The sequence below is a fragment of the Lampetra planeri genome, chromosome 14 (assembly GCF_965212315.1).
Source record: "Lampetra planeri chromosome 14, kcLamPlan1.2.h2, whole genome shotgun sequence".
Taxonomy (NCBI): domain Eukaryota; kingdom Metazoa; phylum Chordata; class Hyperoartia; order Petromyzontiformes; family Petromyzontidae; genus Lampetra; species Lampetra planeri.
This window is the reverse complement of record NC_136120.1, coordinates 7,381,831-7,405,033: the sequence shown is the minus strand read 5'-3', so window position 1 is coordinate 7,405,033 and position 23,203 is coordinate 7,381,831. Positions and strand designations below refer to the sequence as shown.

Here is a 23,203-nt window from a genome sequence, read left to right as displayed (position 1 = left end):
CCACGCTTAGGTGTGGAGTAAATAAAACATGCACCCCATAGCATTTCGTCTGCAAACCGAACAAATTCATCACCCTAAAACCTCAAGCCCATTAGTTAACATGCAATGATGTAATGCGTTCCAAAAAATAAGGTAACAAACGTTAATGGCCACATTTTTTTGTTTGTCACGTCGCTGTGTTTGTCTCGTGAACAAATGAAGCAGGTGGGGGTTTTTCAGGAAATTGCCCATGACCCATAACTGCATCAGTCAACCTGCCCAATGGGTACGTAATGTTTCACGTGGGCAGCGCAATGCGTTTTGAAAATCGAATGCACTTTTTTTTCTCCCCTTCCCTTTTTTTCCAGATGTGTCGAGCGGCTTTCCGGCAAGATAAGTCGTCACCACACAAACGTTCGTCAAACCTGCCACATCGTTCCATGGCGTCACGACATGCCCCCCACTTGCTCACAGCAAGCTTACAAACACGAATATTGGTGGCACATCGTTGTCGGCATGGTGCGTGTGTTTAAAGCAGTTGGAATGCGTGTAACGCTCAAACATGCATGATCATTGTAGCTGTCACATGTTATGTAATGAAGGGAGATTTTTTTTTCTCTCTCTCTCGAAAAGCTTCCTTGTTTTAAATGTCTTGTTTGGCCTTGAGCTCGTGGTGGATTTATAACATTCTCATGGCAAGGCCAAGTGTGTTTGCAAGATGTTGATGAATTTATACAAAGTTAGTCTCTTTCAAATCGGTTTGCCAATAGCACTGCTTTATCTCGTAGCGGCAGTAAAATTAGCTTTTAATTGCATATTTTATTGCTTAACCTATCATTGTGTAGAAGTGCTGGAATGTAACATTGCTATCACAAATAGTTTACATTATCCTTGCTATGAAACATCTACTTTGAAACGCTACACGTAAGTCATCCTATGCATTTGCATCGTTGAAAATTAAGATTCTTGTCATATTTTTTTGTCATATCTGGCCAGACGGGTGTGCGGCAATACCACACCTGTCTCACGATCTAAAACGTTTTAAAGTTTAATTCTCGGTTGACTCAGTCCAGCATGTCTTGACAATAGGAGCACCACATTGTGGGAAGTAAACACATGTCCTGTTGATAAACGAGTCCTATTGAAAAACAGGTTGTTTTGCCCAAGGGATGTTGAATTTTGACCACTGGTTCGGAACCAGTACTACCACAACATTCTCAAGTGAGAACCTGACACCATCAACCTACAGAGCTGCATACAGTACAATGCATTTTTTTCATCTTATATTTTCATGGTGAGTAGCGCAATAGACTTTGCCATGGCAACCAAGTAACAGGGCATTACATTGTGGGCACTCTGGAGACATCACAAGCAGAACAATTGGCAGCAATTTGAAAGAAAGAAAATAAATAGCATTGCATGGGAAAGCACTCACTCAAAATGCACACCGCTCTTCTCGCGAGGACTTCTGTGGTTTGCGGCAAATTACGCACACTCCATCAAGATTAACTCTCATTGCTCAAATAAGCGAAAGGACAGTGGCCCATCTTTGGTGGCGAGTCCTCAGTCGATGGTGGAAATTTCCGCATTCTTATCATAGGGCCCTTTTTTGTAACCACGGGATGAGCACTGTTGACTATCCTAAAAGTGGTATGTACTGATTTTATTAACCGTGGAGACAGGGTCAAATCCCACCTTGTGGGTCCCCCCTATGCCTTTAAACTAAACCGGAAGTATAACGTCTCACATCGTGGCATTGAGGCGTGGGCCTCACCAATGTGCGGACTCAGGGCGGTCACCCCCAAATCGCCATACCCGAGGGACGGCTCTGCGTGGAGGGATGATGCGCTGACTAACCCCCTCCCCCAGCTGGATTTTGAACTTTTGACCTTGCAATTGTATTGGAATTAACGTTAAGTTGTGATTGTTGTTGGGTGAGATGAAAGCACTAATGTTGCATATTTGGTATTCGCGCTATTCTCAGAGCGCAAGACCATCGCGAACGTGCTATGTTTCACATAGTCTATTTCACAGTTAGGTGGCAACGATGTTGCTATGTGTAATCCCAATTGGGTAATCAGCGAGTCGTTTTCAAGTTTGGCAAATTTGGACCCTGAACCTGGCACTAAATGGTGCAAGAATAACGTCATGCGATCTTTAACATCCACTATTAAGCAGACATCGCACACTTTAGAGTAATACACCAGCAGTATTAACCAGATTGGCCCAACAGATTTGAACTGCAAACCTCTGCAATAAGTGGTTAACGCGCTTCCACTGGGCCGTGTAACCGCCTTAAGTTCATGTGTTCTCGATGAAACATGGTTATACCTCGCCAGGCCTCGCCACAACACAACAGGTTGTATTCATTATTTTTCAACCTTCCGGTGGTCAATTTGTTTCCAATGAGACCACATTTGTCAAAGGTGGATAATTTTCGTCCCATCAAAGGCTTGCACGATGCCATGTTATTGCAGAAAATAGCGTTAATTTTGGGATCTACATACACGCATTCACTTCATAATCCAATCTTATTCATCCTGAGTCCACCTGTTCACTGCATCATTTCCTTTCATGGTAAATGCCCGTTTTGATTTCGAACGAATAATAATTAAACATACGTCATGCCTTTTGAGAAACGATGCAATTAGATTTTTTTTTGGGGGGGTGGGGGGGGGGGAATTAAATGTCGAGCTCAGAAATCGAAGGGTTATGGTGATCAGATACATTGTTTTCTTGCTCAAACTGGTCTGGGCCAGGCATTGATCATCTCCATCGGTGGCCCCTTCGTCAGTGGTGGAATTGTCGCATTCCTGTGGTGCGATACGACGGCTGCTGGCGATATCCCAAATGCCGCCCGCAATGTCATTCACTCCGGAGGGATGAGGGACCGCGTCATCTGCAAAACGAGAATTCTAACTCGCTTCACGATGACGGATGATGCCTGAGTGTAATGGCTAGCACACTGGGCCTGCAACCCTGGAGGTCACCAAGTTCACTCTCTCGGCACAGCAGTTGCAGGGGGTAGCGAGCGTTGGTGGGGCGATGTGCGGTGGCCTCAACCGCCTTGCCCGTGAGGATATCTTGAGCTGTACTAGACGAAGTTTCAGATAACACGCAAATGTTTTCTGGCTTCCGATATGTTTCCGTCGTGATCAGGGTTTTCCCGTCGTGTACAGAGACCTGGTGTTTTCGTGTCATCGAGCTCATGTAGTTTGCCACGAATGAATTAAAGTCGTCATGGAGCAAGGTTATTGTCGTAAGCTATTTTCCAAGATCTGCACTTGCTGAATTCACTTATTCAAAGGGAATGTCTAGTAACATCCATGAAGTCAACACGTTTATATTTTAAGCTAAATTAATTCATTGGAGCATATGGATGTGTGAGCGTCCAAATTCATATATAATTGTGTAATTGTGTGTGCATGCATGTGTGCATATGTTGTCTTATATTAATGTAGGTATTCTTAGATGAAAATAGTTTTACATATTCACATTACCATCCTATCCGCACACGCTGAATCCAGGTATATTGTATGCATGTTACGTGTGATTAGTAGCACACTGCACTGTGAGGCCATTGGTTGCACATGCTTCCTGGACATACACGCTAGGTCAGCTCAGCCTTAAATGCACGGTGCAAACAACGCTGGGGAGATAAAGGGGCCAGGGAGAACGGAATAGTGCACCATGATAGCCTTAGTAATAACTCGCTAATAACACTTGCCCCTTACATGTTATACAAACGCGAGAGAGGATCTGTGCATTTTGTGCTTGTGTGTGTGCATCTGTCTGAAGCCAGAGTGTATGTTTGTTTACCACTGTGGCCATGATCATGACTGCTGCTACCCAGCTTTGATGCCAGATGCTTTCCAAATAGGTTCCGTATAAAAGGGCTCATTACGAGAGAGTGAGAGATATAAGTAGTCGGGGCTATATTCATGAATGCAGGGCCAGCTCCTAGATTATTCAGTGTCAGTCCCGGTGAATGAGGAGATATCTCTGTTTGCAAAGGTACTTTACATTGCAACGTGCGGGGGGGGGGGATGCGTTTTAGAGATAGGGTCCATTTTGTATGGAATCTCAGGGGGAAAATAAATTATATCGCTACAATAAGAGCACAAAGAAAGTAGGTTACTCGTTCACTTGAAAGCGACGTTTAATCCAATTGCTCTGTGCAATGAATTGTTTTCACGTGGCCAGACTGAAGATGGTTCCAGCCCGAGCTTCTTTGTCGACTTCACAGAGGATTCTAATATAAGATAACACTGAATGACAGCAGCAAAGGTGTAATGAATTCAATGCATTGTTGGCTGATTCATTTAGTGCGGTTTACCATGCAGTCGGGGTGGAGTGGTAGTGCAGTGGTTATCGCACTGCGGTACGAACCCGGCCACCAAAGTTTGATTCCCTGCCACAGCTAATATCAGTGGTGGGTGTTGTATCTGAACCAATACGTCAGTCCACTTCTTTACCAACCTGCACTGACCAGCGTGATGGAGTATGGTCAAATAATCCCCACGACGAACACAGCGTAGGGAGACATTCAACAGTTAATTGATTAAAGGGTTTAAAGTTGTCTGTAAATTATCTCTAAAATAAATATTGGATTATGTCTGCGAAGCTTGGTGTGCCATCACTCCCACACGGTGTTGCCAATTCACACAGGCACAGCGATGCAATAACACTTTGGAGGTGGATTTGCTGGATCATGCACAGACATGCATTCGTGAGTTGTGGGACTTCCAATCTGCTTGGCTGTGATGTGGCACTACATCAAGTTGGTTGGTGATAATAGGTTTTTCCCCTTTACTTCTGGCAACAAAACAGGTGTTAAGATGTTAAAACATCAAACTGAAACCTTTCACAAGGAATCATGTCTGCATCAACCACAATACTTGTGGTCAAAATGCAAACAAAAAACGTACTCTGATAATATATGCATTGTCCTTGAAACTGATTGGTCCACGCCAGAGACAGCTTTCTTTTGAGCCTCGTCTCAAACGGTGTTAGACCAGAGGATGCCAAAAGGCATACAGCCCAAAGACAATGCCCTATCAGAGTAATGATAGCTCGGGGTTTAGCATCTACATCATGTGACCTCCTTTGTCAGTACCAAAATTCGATAATAGGTTTTTCCCCTTTTCTTCTGGCAACATGATGAAGTTGGTTGGTGCCGCACATGTCTGTGCCAATCTTGAGAGTTAATCTCTCACGTAAAAACGGACTTCTCTAAGCTATCTAATTTTAAGTAGTAAAAAAAAAACTCAATGAGTGGCAAATATCCAAAGCATGGCCCTCGTGAAGGGCGGTCGAGACTCAATGAGGCTTTGCTAGGAAGAAAATGGCGCAGGTATGAGGCACGGCCCTGCAACTGCTGACTCGTGCCACTGCTTGTCAAAGGGCCTCCACTAGAGGGAGCTCTAAAGACTCCCTCGAGGTGGTGTTTGACCTCTGCTATGCTAGCCACAAAACATGGAAGAGGTGGGAGTGCCCACACTTTACCCTACCGTATGCCACCTGCAGATGTAATGGCTGGTGTATCCAGTTGTACTGCTGGGCGGACAACAGCAATGGGATTTACGAAATGTGCCCCAGTGTTTCAACTACCACAATTGAACTGGCGGCTTCTGTGTTGCAAGCCCAGTCTGCTAACCACTACACCAGGGCAGCATTCCATAAGATAAATATTTTTGTTATTAATATATTTTTTTTTTTGGGCGGGGGGGGGGTGAAGCAACACTGAGATGTGGTGCATTTGTGGTTTAATTAAGCTACTGTTTTGCCCTAGGAAAACCATTTATCAAGCTGCATGGAAAGTTTTTTTTTATGCAATTATTTATACAAACTACTTGGGGCTGAATCAGTGGTGCAGTGATGAATACATTTCATTGTGAAGCCTGGTGGACAACGTTTAATTCTCAGCCACGGCTAGCATCAGTGGCGAGTGACATCTGGACAACTACAGGGCAGCCACCTGCACCAACCCACACTGACCAATGTGGTGAAATATGGTCAAACAACCAGCATGGGGGAAGGCCTTCATCCAGCATTGGATTTACAAAAGTCCGTAAATTGTATATATATATGTGTGTATATATGTGTACGTAGTAGTTGTGCGTAGGATGACTATAAGTCCCAGGGTGCTGTGGGCTCGCCTCCCCATCAACAAGAAGTGGGGAATGATTGTGGCGTTTAGGCTATTTGTCTTTGTTCGTAGTTGCGAAGCCACCAATGGGCTGCCATTTTGATTGTTCCTCCGAGTGTTGCGATCAATCCCCCATAGCCAGGCTTCCTGACGAGGCTCCCTGCCTGCATCAAGTGTAATCTCTGAGCACCAGGTTGAGCGTACGGTCGAGTTTTGTTCCAGATCTGATTTTTGCCCAAATTTCTGAATTTTGGCACAATTAGAGTCGAATGTTTATTGGTTTAACTCGTTGGTCAGGCTCCTAATCATAGGTCAGGGTCGTGCTCAAAGTGCAGGCAGGCTCATCCTCAACTCCTGCATATTGCTTCAGGTCTCAAGCTAAAACTTACACGCGTCATCAGCACTAAAGCCAATGTCTCCGTTTGAGTGTGACGCTCAAGCCAATAGAAAGTGTGCGAAGCCTGCTACTGGTTACTAATATTAACGTTTACTACGCTTGGACAATGCTGTACTATGCCATGCTTGCAGGCCTGGTTGATTGCTGATCTGCAAGCAAAGGCTGCTTCTGTCTTCACATCAACGCAACTGCTGCTAATAGGCCTCCATTTTCAACGTCATTAGTTTTAAATAAATGTTCACATTTGTCGTCATCATCATCATCATCGCCGTCGTCAGTTACGTTCAATCTACTGCTGGACAGAAGGCCTCCCCAAAATGTCGCCATCCCTCACGATCCTCGGATGCACACAATCCACCGAGCCCCTTGCATACAATGTAATTGCTCCATCTCCTTCGTGGGCATTCTCCCTCCGTCTCTCTCTCTCTCGGATGCGTTCCATCCCTTGGCTGCCACTCTGTCATGATTGGTGACCGTCAGTCGTTTTCTCTTCCAGGCACGTTTACTGCTCAAGTTCACCTGCGTTTCTTCACAGTTACAGTTGTGTCTCTTACCAGCGTGCGTTCTCTCCAATCAGTGGCTCGTGGGCAAAGGGACCCTGTCTGTTTAGTTACCGGTCCTCTGGCAGTTCACGTGCATTGGTTCAAGCAAAGTTCAAAGTTCAAAGTAAGCCTGGCCCTGCTGATGAGGCACTACATGTCAAAACCGGACCAATAGATTGGTAGTGTTGAACCAATACTGCGGGAATGATGCATTGACATAGGACCGTGCGACCGATGGGATGAGTGCTTTTTTTGTTTAAATGTAGAATGACATTTGCGAACGAGGCATTTTGTCAGCTTATTTATGTTGATGTTTGTATTCTCCACGACGAAGCTAATGATTCGTTGCTGCCATCTAAAACGTGGTCTGTCAAACCATTCTCTCAGGGCACCTCCAAGCCCACGCGACTGCGTCTCCGTCTGCTTTTGAGAAAGAAAAAAAAGGAAACCAGATGATTTTACTGCCGGCCTTAACCCGCCACTTGAATGGCGGGTTAAAGACATTCATTATTCCCGCACGCCTTTCACCCCTTTGATGGGTTTCACGATTGCTGAACCGAAAGCTGGACAAAGGCGTGTGTAATGATGACTAACAAGCGAGCATCTACAGAACCAAACACAAAGATCCCCCATATCGCCCATACAGACTGTTGGGACGAGTGCCGTTAGGTAGCGCCTATTAAGGCCAGAACGGCACATTACGCGTATGGTAAAAAGCCACGCCTTTGTCTCCAAGGTGTTGATGTGTACACACGTTTAAGGTTGAGTCAACCTAGGTGGAGCCTTTGGACCGGTTCAGATATCCAGATGACACATTGGCACACACACACACAAAGAAACACATTGTTAATGACGCGCAAGTCGTAAGCAAATGCGCGCGCAGAACAAAAAAGCCCGCGTGTGTGTGTGTGTCATGAGTGATTTTGGAATCATACTCTCCAAATGTTATGGGATGGTAGGTGGTAAAACACGCACACACACGCGGTTGGGGATTGAGGGTAGGGTGGGAGGGAAAGGGCGAGGGATCAGAACACAAAGACAAAGATCCCCCGTATAGCCTTAACAGACTGTTGGGACAAGTGCTGTTAGCGAGTAGCAGCACCTATGACTGAACAAAGACAAAGACAAAGACCCCCCGTATAGCATTAACAGACTATTGGGACAAGTCCTGTTGGCGAGCACATATGAAGTCCGGCACCGCACACAAGGGGTGGGTGGTTAGGACCACGCCCGGTCGCCTTTGTCTCCCGGGTGGCGATGTTTTTTTTAAAGCACCGCACCAGGTAATAATTTGAGGCTGAGTCGACCTAGGAGGGAGGCTCAGGACCGGCTCAGATAATCGTCACCCGTTGTCGGCCATGAGCGGGAATCGAACTCGGGTTGCCGGGTTCGTAGCGCAGCGCGCTACCTGCTACACTACCGCTCCCCACACACAAGCGCACACACACACAGGGGCTGAGGAAGGAGGCACACGGCAAAGAGGAGCGATAGGAGGGGAGGGGAGGGCGAGGAGTCAGAACACACACCAGGGGGGCGGGGAGGGTGGTGGAAGACGACACGGTGACTGGCCGTGTCGTTTATTTTTTTTTTGTAACGCGCGTGCCGGAGTGTGGACCAACAGCTTAAATAAGACTGCGCTCTCTCCCCGTGAGACGGCGAGAGGACGCGAGGTGAGCTGGAGGCTGCTGACACGGCACGGCGCGGCACGCGACTGCCTCTATAAATACGACGGTGGCTTCAGCGAGGGTGGCTACTGCCGCCGGACGCACTGCAAAGTAAGAAGAGCCTTCTTGTTCCACGCAGCCGAGCAACCAACCTCTGCGCCTGCTGTTGTCCCTCCACCAACTTCTGTCTCCTACTGCCTCTCTCTCTCTCGCTGTCTCTCCGTGTGTGCGTCTGCAAGGTACGAATTTGTGATGGTGATCGTGACGGTCGTGATGCACTCCCGCGGCGTTTATCTTAATTTGTTAATTGCGTAATTCACGCGGGTTTGGCGCGTCTCGCTGGAAATCGTCCACTTCGTTGTAGCACGCGGCAAATGAAGGGGAGAGGCTCGTGTTGCGTGTTGTGTGTTTCTATAATCATTCTCGAACAGGGCGCAGAGGCGGGTGATCCTGCTGCTGGTGACGTTGGTGGTGGTGTGTACGTCTTTCCATAACACGCTTTTTTATTTTTTCCCCAAAAGCACCGGCAGCGTTAATCGACCGAAATTTAAAACGTGTTTTGGGCAAAGCGCCGCCGGTTTTGATTATAGGATTTGCCTAATTATATAACGTTGCGTCAAAAACAAAACGGTGTCGGGTGATGTGCGTTGTATTCAAAAGTGCCTCTTTGCAGGTGCGCGTGGAGGGGGTTTTTGGGAACCACGCTGTTTGCTCAAAGAGCAAAATGTGAATCTGCTGCTTGACATTTTATTTCGTATTAAATATCACGCAAATTAAAACATTGACAACGAACTTAACGAAATCACTTTTACACCATTACGATACAGAATATACGATAATGGACCAGAAATTAATTGATGATTACATACGCGTGAGTCTGCGCTGAATCCACAGAGCTGAGTGCGCGTGTGAGCGCGCGCGCGTGTGCGTCAGTGAACTAATTATCGTTCGTGAACACGCAATGCGATTGGTCACACAAAAAAGCTCAAATTGGAGGAGACAGGTCATTGAGATACACGGTCAAAGGGCATGAGCCCAAGCCCTATTGTAATGGATTCATTCAGTATCATTAGCGGGGGCAATGGGGGGAAAATCGTAAATTCCGCATGGTGGAGCAAATGCCCCCCTAAAGATAGATGTGGGACCTTTTATTGAACGCATCAAAGAGTAGCCCTATACGAACATTCTTAACCACGTAATGTAAATCTACTTTGCATGGCTGCATTTTATAAATTGCCAACGCTTTGTCCAATGTCATCGGCGATATCCCGTATGCAAAAATGGGTCACGCGCACAGCAGATGCACAGCGAAAGCACCGACAACAACATGGGGCAATGCAGTTTGCATTTAATACTCATCGTTGTCACTTGAAGGACATACATGTTTACAATGGGACGTGTAAATACACATATGACATACAATTAACAGGAGATGCATGTGTAAAATATATTGCAAATGTACCACCTTAATTTTGCGCTTCGCTGGGCCGTCAACCAGTAGGCACCTGGGTTTTACATTAGCCCTAAACCTTGGATCATTTCCTTCACCCATTGGCTTCGAAATTAATCAACCCAGCACTTCTCCGTTCTGCGCAGCAGTAAATTGAGGGGTGGGGTAAACCGTGGGTGTCAGTCTATTTTTTTCTTTTCAAAACCCCATCCGTTCAACGTGTAATGGCTGGAGTTAAGGCTCAGTGTATCCTGTTGTCGAGTTTGGCCGTTCACATCGACACGAGTTGATTGATTTGAAAGGCTTAGAGCCATTACCCTCCGGCAAAATGAACGACGCAACGATGTTTTTCTTTTACCCTTCACGGGGTTAAAATATTTAAACGAAGTTTATGCTGCGGCCGTGTCCACACGTAAGGTTATGTTGGCCCCGTATCGTGCGGATCTTGTGAGCGCGAGTTGTTCCCATGTAGTGGCGTTTCTCTGAGTACTCCGGGTTTTCCTCGACTCATCATGAAAAAATATATATAATTTGAAATAAACAATAAAGCGAAGCTATTTTGGCGGTTCTGAGCCAGTGTTTGGAAATTCCACATTCCGATGACGAGCGATGTCGTCCCCATACGCCGAGCCCTTTCATTTATTTCTACGGCGATATAATAGCCTGTCAAGCCTGCGACGACCAGATTCTGATGTAATCTCACGCGCTCTGACCACACAGCACGCTGGATGATGATGAAGACGTGATTTTGAATTTCAAGAGGCGTCTTGCTGCCGCTGCTGCGATTGTCTTTTTTCGTCGTTGGTCCATCCTCCGCACGCATTGCTCCAAATCGCGCTCTCGGAATCGTTTCGCGAGACAGAGAATCCACTACGAGACACCAGTGCGGCACCGCGTGTCACAGATGACGGGGCTTGTGATCCTTTACACAGTATGGGGGCGCGCTTGCCCGCCACGCCGCTGCACGCTGCCAATCTACGATGGGCAGAGTGGGCGTTTCTTGTGCAGACATTGACGTCAACACGCCGGCACTCGCTTTTGATCACGGGTGACGGCTCAGTCGCCCCCGACCTCGTAGCTACCCGGCACCTGGACCTGCGTTTGTAAAAACATACACCTGTGAGGTTTGTCGGCGACTGTGGAATAAAGGCAGCTATTGGTGAGCGTGATGGCATCGAAGAGAAATGTCGTTCTGATATCCTGACCTGAGCCGGCCGTGTGATTCAGCTCTTTGGGTAGTCACCCATAATCTGTGTAACTTTAAAAAAATATATATTACGTTTCTCGCGAGCTGGCCAGGAGATGGCAGTGCAAGAAGTAGGCTCGTGATCCCGTCTGTGCGAATTTCCATGGGGAGCGGTGGCGTAGCGGTTAGTGCGCTGCGCTATGAACCCGGCGACCCGAGTTCCATTCACGCTCACGGCCAACGCCGGTGACGATTATTTGAACCGGTCCTGCACCCCCCTAGGTCGACTCAGTCTCAAATGAGTACCGAATACCATGTGTAAACATCACCACCAGGGAGACAAAGGCGGCCGGGCGTGGCGCTGGCCACCCACCATATCGTGTGCCGTGCCGCACTGCATAGGTGCTCACTAACAGCACTTGCCCCAACAGTCCGTTAAGGCTATACGGGGGATCTTTGTCTTTGTCCCCGAGTGTTCCGGTTTCCTCCCACACGGAACAATCCCCTTGTTTGGCCCAAGGAGCGAAACTTCGGACATCACGACGAACAACTCAGAATTACACCGGGGAGCTTCACCGCACAACGGCGAAACCCTTCGCAGAAAACAAACACAACAAATTATTTAAACATTTTGGAACAAAATTAATTTCAACACGAATTCCTATGCAGCATTGTTAACTAGAGCTTTCTTGGGAAAAGACGTGTCATCATCAGAAGAAAATTAATATTTCTGCAGTCCCCACTCTCCCTTAACACACCTATACCGCACTGTACTATATGATGAATTAATCCATGAGCTTCAATACCATCATATATATATTCCAGGTGCATTTTTTATTGTTAATCGGATTGCCTCCAACTGGGTGGTAGCCTTAAGCTTCACCAAGCCTGGAATTCAGCCCAGGCTGAACCAGACCCAACACTTGCGTGCGCAATGGTGACAAAACCGATCACAACGGGAGAATGCTTGCGGGTGAGAAAACCGATTGCACTCGTTCATCCAGAAACATTCTCCCGGTGAATCTGAAGACTATTTTTTATGGAGCGTCCTGCCAAGCATTTCACAGCCTGTGGGCGGGGGGAGTGAAATTATATTACGACGAGTAATTTCATTTGAGTAAGTTGCAGATAACTTTGATGTTTGGGTTAATATCAGTTTGCAATCGCGTGTGTACGATTGCTATGTTCAGTGTGTGTTTATATCCGAGGGTGACTGCATCGTAGCGCTTTCAGATGCGCTTCTGCGGCCGTCAGGAACGCTCCTCCTTCCGATATCGGGAAGCCACTGGAGCATGTGCAAATTTTTTATCTACATTTAAAACTCATCAATTTAGAACTGATGTTTGTGTTGAGTTTATTGTCCTTCCTCCGCACCTCCGCTTAGCGCGGTCGGCCACGTACGGTGCGAAAGAAGTTCAACCGTACACAACAGATTTATGTTTATTGTTGTTGTTGTTGACTCTGCCGCTTCACCCCCGCCGTGCGTGCCGCTTGATTGAGCGCAGGGGTGGAGGGGAAGGAAGCAGGAGCAGGGGGAGCGGGGCGAGCGAAACAGCCGCAGGGGGCGATGGCTGCAGCGTCGTCGCTGCTGCTGCTGCAGCTGCTGCTGATGCCGCTGGTGGTGGCCACGACGACGGCGGCTGCGGCGCGGGTCGGCACCGATTGCCGCACTCGGTGCGCGCAGTGCGGAGACGACACTCGTCCAGGGGACGCGCTGCGCGCCACGGTGAGAGAGGGGGGGGGGGGACACGCGCGCATGATAACGCCGCCACGGGACCAATATTAGCCGCGATCGATGTTTGTTTCTTTGAGTTTTTTTTGTAGTTTTTTTTTGGGTGGGTTCGATCATCGCGTAAATATGCAGCGTGTCTTGATTTGAAGCGTTCGTGACTGGCAGGAATACATACTCTCTGGTTCTTTGGGTAAAGTCACGTAAGTAGAAATAATAATGAAAGAAACACGACGCTTCGGGCGGACGCTTGTGTTGCCATCGAAACGTCGTGTTTATTATGTTTTTTTCTATCTACGGGACTTTGCCGAAAGAACCAGTGAGTTTGCAATGTGTCGTTAAACTCGCCACCACCCGACGCAGCCGAATTGGTTTTGCCCGCGTAAACACAACGTGACAATTAGTTACTGCGAACTTACTGGACATGTGTGAACAAAAAGAGCTTTATAGCTCATCGGATTCCTCTGGGATGAATTTATATTACGATGCTGACAACCTCCGCACTCAGTGCTCATCGTGGGGTGTGGGGTGGGTGCGGATCGCGCTACGGAACCCGGTGACCCCCCCCAGTTCGACTGCCGCTCACGGCCACCACCAAACCCCAGTGACGAGTCTTGGGGAGTCGTCTCCTAGGTCGACTCAGCCTCGACTGAGCACCGCACCTGCGCTGCGGCGTGTCGCGGGTCATCGTCGCCGCCACGAAGGGAGACGCAGGCGGTGTGGGCTCGGTTCAGGCCACCCCGACCCCCGTTCTGTGCATTGCTGCTAACTCGCGCATCACTCGCCCCAAAAGTGCTTTGAGGCTATACGGGTGATCTTTGTATTTGCAATACGGTATGTGCGTACCGTATGTAGGAAACTACACATTCGTGAATTATCTCAAAAGGACAACAATGGTTATATAAATTTTGATTTAAAGCTTTCGTGACTTGAGGGATTCATATTCTTGGTTCTTTAGGTAAAGTCACGTAGAAGGGAAATAATAAAATAATAAAAATATAGAACAATAAAATTATCACGACGTTTCGACTGCAACACAAGCAATCATCATCAGGTGTGAAATCCACAATTTCTTGCTGTAGATTTCACCCCTGATGATGATGATGATTGCTTGTGTTGCAGTCGAAACGTCGTGAGAATGTTATTGTTTTATATTTGTATTATTGTATTGTTTCCCTTCTACGTGACTTTACCGAAAGAACCAAAAATACAAAGTTTTATATCCGTTAATCGGGCGGTAGGGTGGCGCTTGTGCCTTAGCGTGAAGGGACCCCCTAGGTTCGATTCCCGACTCGGGTGCTGTTCCAGGGCCTCCCCGTGCCACGCGGCTCTCGGAGGACATTTGACCATACTTCCCCGCGCTGGTCAGTGCCAAATTGGTGTAAGGCCGGGAGCAGAGACACGGACGCATAGAAGTACAGCACAACGATGCATGTTTCTGCACTGCACACTACGAAGCGCTGCATCAGCAGCAGCAGCAGCCGTGGTCAATCCACTGCTGGATGAAAGCCTCCTCAATCCGTTGCCACCCTTCGCGATTCTGCGATGCAATGAATGCCACACGAGCTGATTGCACATCATACAGTGCACATATACTGCCGGCTAACACACACCGTGTACCCACACTAACGCATAGTGAACACACACGTACAAGGTATACAGCCGAACGCGCGCGCACTTACTAACACGTGTATGCAGAAGTTAAGACGAAGACATATGCCGATTAGACTTGTCGGGGAAAGGTGGTCTGGCAAACAGCAAGCCTGGCCGCCTTTGTCTCTCCAGTGCTGCGATTTGCGCACCGCAACAGATACTCGTTTGAGGCTAAGTCGACCCAACTCAGGTATATTGTTATTATTCCAACGGGAGGCCCTGGACCGGTTCAGATATTCGCCACAGATGTGAGCCATGGCCGGGAGTCGAACTCAGGTTAGCCGGGTTTTGTATCGCGCACTGCGCAAATGACTGCTCCATCACCCTACTCTATAGGAACACAAAGACAAAGACATACACATATATACTAACACGCACACATATATACAAATACACAAATACTAACATACACGTGCAGTATACACTCATGGATATAAACGGTACACTAATACACGTGTGTGGACTGTATATATATACACGCAGTATATTCACACACATGTATACTGGGTGAAAGCCTCGCCAGGTCGTGGGGGTCCGACCATACTTCACCACGCTGATCAGTTCCAATTGGTGAAGGCGTGGGGCATACACATTACGTGGGAGCATAGAGGTGCAGCATAACAACATATTTATCTGCACTGCCAGCTGATGCCTGCTAATGGAACTCCGCAAGCCTATAACAACGGTGATGAGTGTTGGTTGACCACCTAAAACGCCATCGTGTAGGGGCAACCCCGATTTAGTTTGCGAAATGGGATATGGAATCAGAGGCGACACACGGACAGACCCCGTGCGCCGTGGAGCTGTCCCTGATAATCATCGTGTCACCGTCATCATCATCATCATCAAAGGCAAAGATCCACCGTGTAGCCTGAACAGACTGTTGGGGCAAGTGCTGTTAGCGAGTAGCACCTATGAAGGGACGGTACGGCAAACGAGGGAGTGGGTTGCCAACACCACTCCCGGCCGCCTTTGTCTCCCCAGTGGCGATGTTTACACACCACAACATGTACTCATTCGAGGCTGAGTAGACCTAGGGGAGGCCCAGGACCGGTTCAAATGATCGTCACTGGGTGTTGGCTATGAGCGGGAATCGAACTCGGGTCGCAGCGCGCTAACCACTACACCACCGCTCCCCACAAACATCATAACCACCAGCTGGAGCAGTACAGGCAGCAGTAGTATTGCGAAATGCAAATCTCATGAATCGTCATTATCAGTGTCCTCATCATCATCAGCAGGGCATTTCATGTTGCATAATGTGTCATCGTCATCACCAGCAGCAGCGGCAGTGGTAATAATCGTCTTGTGACAACACACTAATTTATCATCAGCGGCCTTGTCATCTGCAGAAGCGCGCTTGATGTTAATTCGTCATCATCGTCGGCTCCGGTGTCTGGTATCGAGTGTCGTCGTCACAATGAGCAGTCGCAGCAGCGTTTTTTGTTCTTCAAACATCACGCTTCATCTTCATGGCGCTTCATTGGCGTTGATGATTGTTATACCAAATCGTGCCTCGCCTTCACAAATTACAATGCATTATACAGTAATTTTCTTTCATTGCCACGCTAAATCATGAAACTAATCATCGTCCATCATTCCATGTCCATTGCAATAATGACTCCTGCCATCATTGCACCCAGTACTTAATTGCAGCTGAAACAATCGGGGCGTGTCGTTGGCGAGATGTGAACTACCTCGCCTGGTATGGAGAAGGTTGTGGGTTCGACCCCGACGCCTGTTTATTTCGAGTTTGCGTGTCTCTGCCCCCGTGGTCGCGTGAAATTTTTTATTCAGCTCCTCCAGGTTTTTTCCCTGCACATTTGGAAACATGCGTTTAAACAGTACTTAACTGCTATAAAAAATAAAACATTTCCACTTCGTTGAGCTATTATTTGTGATAGCCATGCAGGTCGACGCTGAAAAAAGAGTTACTACATAGCTCAGTGGGGCCTTACCTGGTCAAATAAAAAATATTTTTTTTTGCATTTCGGACAAACGCTGTTCTGGGGCAATTTTTTTGTGTGACGCCACATCCATCTCGCCTTGCTCTGCGTATACTGTGGTGTGAACCTGTTCATAGGATTATCAAACTGCTATATATTTCCTTGAATATACATACTGTTGGGTCATAATGGAAAGTCGTGCCGTGTCCTGTCGTGGTAGTCCGTGCCTTCCCCCGGCGATCGTCCCACGCCTCCACGGCAGCCTTGCAACGTTCCGCGAACACATCGAGCGAGAAGTTCAGCGCTGATTGTATCAATTACCGACACCCAGCCGCCTGCACGTATGCACAATCGTCGTCGCAACGGGTATCCGTTCATAGCGTTCGGTGTTTTATAGCCTGCCACAAATCAATTGGACGGGAATAATTAATGTGGGGGGTTTCAGAAATAGACGCGTCAATGGATAAACGACGCTGCGTCAAAGTCGCTGCGTTATCTCTAATTCGCGAACGCGTACTCAGCACACCCATTCAGACCCAGTGCGTGTGTATTCTGTGTGCGTGTACGTGCAGACTTTAAACAAACAAACAAAAAAAATCTGCGTTTGTCTAAATGCTTCCCTCTCGCCGTGTCGATGGTCCTGGTTGATTGTTTGACCATACTTCCCTATGCTGGTCCAGTGCGGGTACGTAAGGGGGCGGGGTTGGGGCCGGATAATTTCCATATTCATTTCGCCCGTGGCAAAACACGCACGGAAGACGCGCGGCTTGAGTTGACCTGTTGAGTGAGATTTGCGCGACACAATTGTGTGTGTGTCATCAACACATACACACACACATAAATATACACGCGCGCTGCTCACGGCTATATCGTTGTACCGGGGGGTGGGTGGGGGCTGCTCTTAAACCTCTGCACTTTTGCGAGCAGCCTTCCTTGAGCGCTTATGATAATGAGACACTTTATTGCAACAGGCGTTATCAGCGTCATCCACGTGGCTCCGCTGGCCACTGCATCTGTCACTGATGCGCTCCGCGCTGCGACGCCAACGACGCCAGCGTGCACACACACTGAGTGGGGAGCCGTGACCCAGCCACACCGCTCTAACCACACCGTTTAGCACGTTGTTTTGTACAGGCAGATTGAGTTTGCGGGTCCATGCGGGGCGTACGGGCGTTTCAACGCGGGCACATTTGTTTTTCGTCCGTTTGTGTGTCTACCCTTGTGATGGGACTTTGCAGGATGAACGTTGAGATGTATAAGGGCCACGGGGGTGACCAATAAGCTCTGAATTGTTCTGTGGTAAGGTAGGACTGTGACAACGGGTGAACAGGTTTCGACTGCCCGTCAAAGACGTCATCAGTAGGAGGTGGTTAATGGATTTTTCGGTGGCGGGTCTCTCCTAGATCGACTCGGCCACAAATGTACTGGGGGAAACAAAGGTAGACCCTGCTAAGTCGGCCTGAGCAGCTGCTCACGAATATAAATTTCTCAATCCGGTCCAGAATGTTACATCGGCGGTCTTTGTCAGTGAATGTCTCCGTGTGTCTCTCTCTCTCTCTGTGTGTCTCTCCATGTGTCTCTCTCTCTGTGTCTCTGTGTGTGTGTCTCTCTCTGTGTGTGTGTCTCTCTCTCTATCTGTGTGCGTCTCTCTGTGTCTGTCCCCCATGTGTCTCTCTCTGTGTGTCTCTCTCTGCGTGTGTCTCTCCCCCATGTGTCTCTTTCTCTGTGTGTGTCTCTGTGTGTGTGTATCTGTGTGTGTGTGTCTCTCTCTGTGTGTGTGTGTGTCTCTGTGTGTGTGTGTGTGTCTCTGTGTGTGTGTCTCTCCATGTGTCTCTCCCCCATGTGTCTCTCTGTGTGCGTGTGTGTATCTGTGTGTGTGTGTCTCTCTCTGTATGTGTCTCTCTCGGTGTCTGTCTCTCTCTCTTTGTAGATGTGTCTCTCTCCGAGCCAGCATTCATTCACACCTGATGACGGTTTCTTGTGTTGCAATCGAAACGTCGTATTCTATTATTTACTTTATTGTCATGCTATACGTGACTTTACCGAAAGAACCAAAGAGTAGAATATGCCTATTGACTCATGTAATCAGAAGGTTGGCCGTTACAAATTCTCAGCGCTGTGTCCATCCGAGGCTGATCCAGCGCCATGTGAATGTGACATTTTCATCACTGGCTTAGCGCTTGAGCGGAGGGAAAGCTTTAATGATGTTATGTGTGTGTGTGCGTGTATGTGTTTTTTTCGGTCGTAGTTTAGTGGTAGTTAATTGAAGGTGGAGGGGTTACCAGCCCCTCGCACCCGTCCAGAGCCCCCATTTAGCCGCTGTGGTGGTCACAGACGCCATGAGGGGAGAGGCCAATCGGAATTGGCCCTCCCCCCACGGCACTGTCCACGACAACGTTGCCCGTCCGGCACCACGAGGAGGTAGGGGGTTGTAGGGGGCAGTCGCCCTCCAACAACAACGGAGGGCGGACGAGAGATGCTCACAACAACGAGCGGAGCGCCGGGTGAATAAAACACAGCAAGTTGGCACAGTAGGGGGCACAGGTGGTGCATCAGCCAGTCATCTCGGTCATCTCAGTCAGTCGACCCGTGGCACCTGCTGGGTCTGCCCCGTGACCTCCTGCCAGCGGGCGTTCGACACTTCACGTGGCCTCAAGGTGCACATAGCCTGGCACAAGCGTCGTGGTGATGTCACCGCCACTTAGTGGCGAATGGCGGTTGTTGTTGTATGTGTGTGTATATGTGTGTATGGGGAGCGGTAGTGTAGCAGTTAGCGCGCTGCACAACAAACCTGGCGACCCGGGTTCTATTCCCACTCACGGCAAACACCAGTGACGATTATCTGAACCGGTCTTGGGCCTCCCCTAGGTCGACTCAGCCTCAAATGAGTACCTGGTGCGATGTGTAAACATCGCCGCTATGGAGACAAAGGCGGCCGGGCGTGGTGTTGGCCACCCACCCCCTCGTGTGCCGTGCCGGCCTTTATAGATGCTCGCTAACAGCACTTGCCCCTACAGTCTGTTAAAGGCTATATGGGTGATCTTTGTTGTGTGTGCGCATTCAAGATTAGTTTTTTTATAAAGGACAATTTATTTGCTACAATGTAATCGTGACTTTACAAGCACCTGAGCATTGATTGCAATTTTTTATGACGCATTTTCTCATGCGTTTTGCTATTTCAACGACAAACTGCATTTATAATGTGTCCCGCACGGATGCGATTTTGTCTTTAAGACCCCTTGAGCAAATAACTTAGGCGAGAGTATGAAAAATACGAAATTGCAAACATGTACGAAAATAATAGCTTCACCTTCTCATTATTTTCCGTCCAACTGCGTCAGCTGTATGCGTTAGCCCTGCGTCACGCTGTGCTTCTGCTACTTGTTGACAGAGCGAGCCCCCCCCCACACACTTCTAGAAGAGACGAGACCTCTCAGTGGGTTCTTGCCTTGTGAAAGTAAGCCACTGATGACGCTTATGTATGTACGCGGTCGTCCAAATGCCGTCAGCTGTATCTCTACAACACGTACGAGTGGATGACACTGAACCGTAAAGGTGGGTTGGCAACATACATGCTGCACTTCTGGCCACTGACCAACCTCGCAGCGATACAGGTGGATGGCCACCTCCTGTGATACACAAGAACAAACTCTACCCCGGCTCGTTTACACGACTTGCTGAGCAATCGTCAGCTAGCGGTGGACATTTCTCCACATTGCTACGGCAGCCTCAGCGGTTGCAGAGGACGACAACCGACTGACTCGCGTAAAGTTATGGGAAGATCAGGGTTACCGAGCGCACGCGGAGGAACGATGGCGCGCGTTGGACACCGGCGTGTTTTAAACTGCGTTGTGTTGCTTGTCAGGAGACTGTTGTGATGCATGCTCTCGTTGGTAATGAGCGACACGTGTGTTCGTCCCTGCGTATGCTGTCACCTTCATATTCCTGCATGAATTCACCCATCCCTCTTTCCACCTATCCATTAATATATCAATCAATTTATCTAAATTTTCACAATTCATACGTACATTCATGACAACATTCCATCCATCCACATGCCCAATAATCCAATTAATGCACCCAATTGGCTGTTATTCCATCCAATACACATACTTACATCCACCCTCTCATATATCAATTCTTCCATTCACCTCTACATCAATATACCCATCCCAACATCCATCAATTCATCAACATAAACGTTTATCCACCCACTCATCTACCCACCACCTATCCACCCACCCACCCATTTATTTAAACACCCATTTATCCATCCACCAATCAACCCACCTATCCACACGTCCATCCATTCAATGTTTGTGCGTACATTAATCCACCCGCCCACCATCTCACCTATCCACCCACCCACCTAGTGGCCCACTTATTGATGCATTCATCCACTCATCCACCACTCAATCAATCAAACCATCCACAAATCAACCCACATATCTGCCAACCATTCAGATCTGCACGCTGGAGTGCAGGTCAGGCCTCACGGTGGCGCAGTACTGGCGGGCGTGCCAACTCTACTTGGGCCACGACGTGGGACCCGCGTGGGTGCAGTCGAGGTCGGCGTCCGGGGTGGCCGATCCGGACCCGCCAGGAGACGAGAGCGGCCCGGGCCCCGCTTCGCCGCAGCAGCTCGACAAGAAGTACGGGGGCTTCTTTCGCCGCGTGCGCTCCCTGATTCCCCGGGCCCCCTCGGCTCCTAGGGCCCCTCTGACGGCGCCGCAGGCGGGCAGCTCCACTCCTTCCCTGGCGAGTGTGCTGGACGAAATCCGAAACTACCTGCAGACTCTGGACGGCTCCACGGCCTTGCAGCAGCAGCAGCAGCAGCAATTGAACGGCATCGTCCTACCATCCGGCGCGGCGGACAAACGCTACGGGGGCTTCGGAAGAGGCCGCTTTCGAACCAAGAGGGGTCCCGATGGCCGCGACGACGGGGGCGACCTACGGTCCGAACGGGAACGCGCCGAGGAAGCGGAAGAGGAGGAGGAGGAGGAAGAGGAAGAAGAAGACGAGGAAGAGAGGGAGGGAAACGGAGACGAGTCAGCGGCGGAGGCGGCGGGCGACGATGACGAGGGTGATGAGGACGGTGGTCAGGGGGAGGACGGGGAGGTGGCAGTGGAGCGCGCCGAGGGGCGGGCGGACGGGAAGACCGTGCAGAAACGATACGGGGGCTTCATGCGGAGGGTGGGACGGCCGCACAAAGCGTCGTGGGCCAACCAGAAGCGCTACGGGGGGTTCATGCGCCGCTTCTTCGGGGTCTCCATCCGCTCGGAGGACAGCGAAGGACCCGCAGACAAGAGATTCAGCGCGTACGCTCGACGCCGGCTCGTGCAGCAGTGAGGACGAGAAGGAGACACGGGATTCGGGAGGAGGGGATGGGGGGCCTGGGTGTGGCCCTCGTGGCTCTGTTCCCATCCTCGCTCTTAGCTTTGGAATGTGGTCATCTCATCATGCTTTCCCTACACGGGCACCCACATAGTTTACATACACGCACGCATACACGCTGAATAACACATATATGGGTCGTGCGCTTGAAATGATAACAGTGTTAACGTGATTTCGACAACAGAAGGAGTTTTTTTTTAAGTGAATCGTTTAAACTAAGATGGGTTTGCACTTACAGTTCGTTAGCTGACACTTGCTTTATACACTTACTGCAAGGGGAGTGTGTGTGTGTGCGTGTGCGTGTGTTCGCGTGTGTGTGTGTGTTGTGGCCGTGTATAGGTGTGTGTGTGTAGAAGTCCGTGTGTTCATATAGAGAGCAGCTTCCGATACCAATCTCATGTCATGTACAAAGCGAACGTCAATTAACAATCGAGCATTAATGTGCATACAAAAAAAATCGTGCGGTGAACATGCAGTGGTATATCCTTGCATCTCGTGCTAACGTTTTGTCTGTACGATGTCATACTCCGTGTGTATTATATATCGTCATGCAGGTGTACGTGTGTGGTGTCGTATTTTATCGTACGATGCGAGAAACGATTGCGAAGGTTGATATCGTCTTAGTAGAGTTTTAACAACCCCGACGCTAACAATGTGTTGGGGTTTGGGGGGTTGGGGTCTAACACGGGTCGCATGGAACCACGCACGCTGGGTGTGTGCGCCTCGCCAAACAGGATGCTCCGAAAAGTTTCCCTTGTAATGGTATCTGGACCAAATGTTGTTGAGCATGCATATGTTGACTGCATACAGAAAGCATGCACTATATGTTACTTTTTTTAAAAATAAAAATGTCATGTTTACTAATGCAGTTACCTACACCCCGAACGCACGCACGCAGCGCACGCACGCCAGTTTAATACATTTAAATTGAGGCCGCGCAATTGCGCGAAGGACAAACACTTCGTGTTGATAAGATTCGAGCAGGGCCTGAAACAGACAAATTTAACTGCCAAGTCAGAGTGTGTAATCTTACACGTGCGCTGGAGCGGCTACGTATCTTTTTGGCAGCCAAGTGGTGGAAATTACACATTCTCATGGCAGGGGACCCCGGTTCA

General features: G+C 48.8%; 1 protein-coding gene across 1 annotated transcript; it reads left to right on the top strand.

Annotated features, from left to right (window-relative positions):
• Positions 1-12,329: 12,329 nt before the first annotated feature.
• LOC144722259 (uncharacterized) lies at positions 12,330-22,950 on the top strand. The gene is made up of 3 exons (XM_078600353.1): positions 12,330-12,339; positions 12,872-13,092; positions 21,159-22,950. Exons 1-3 carry the CDS (start codon positions 12,330-12,332, stop codon positions 22,041-22,043), a joined length of 1,116 nt encoding a protein of 371 aa, XP_078456479.1. The 3' UTR covers positions 22,044-22,950.
• The last annotated feature ends 253 nt before the right edge of the window (positions 22,951-23,203 follow it).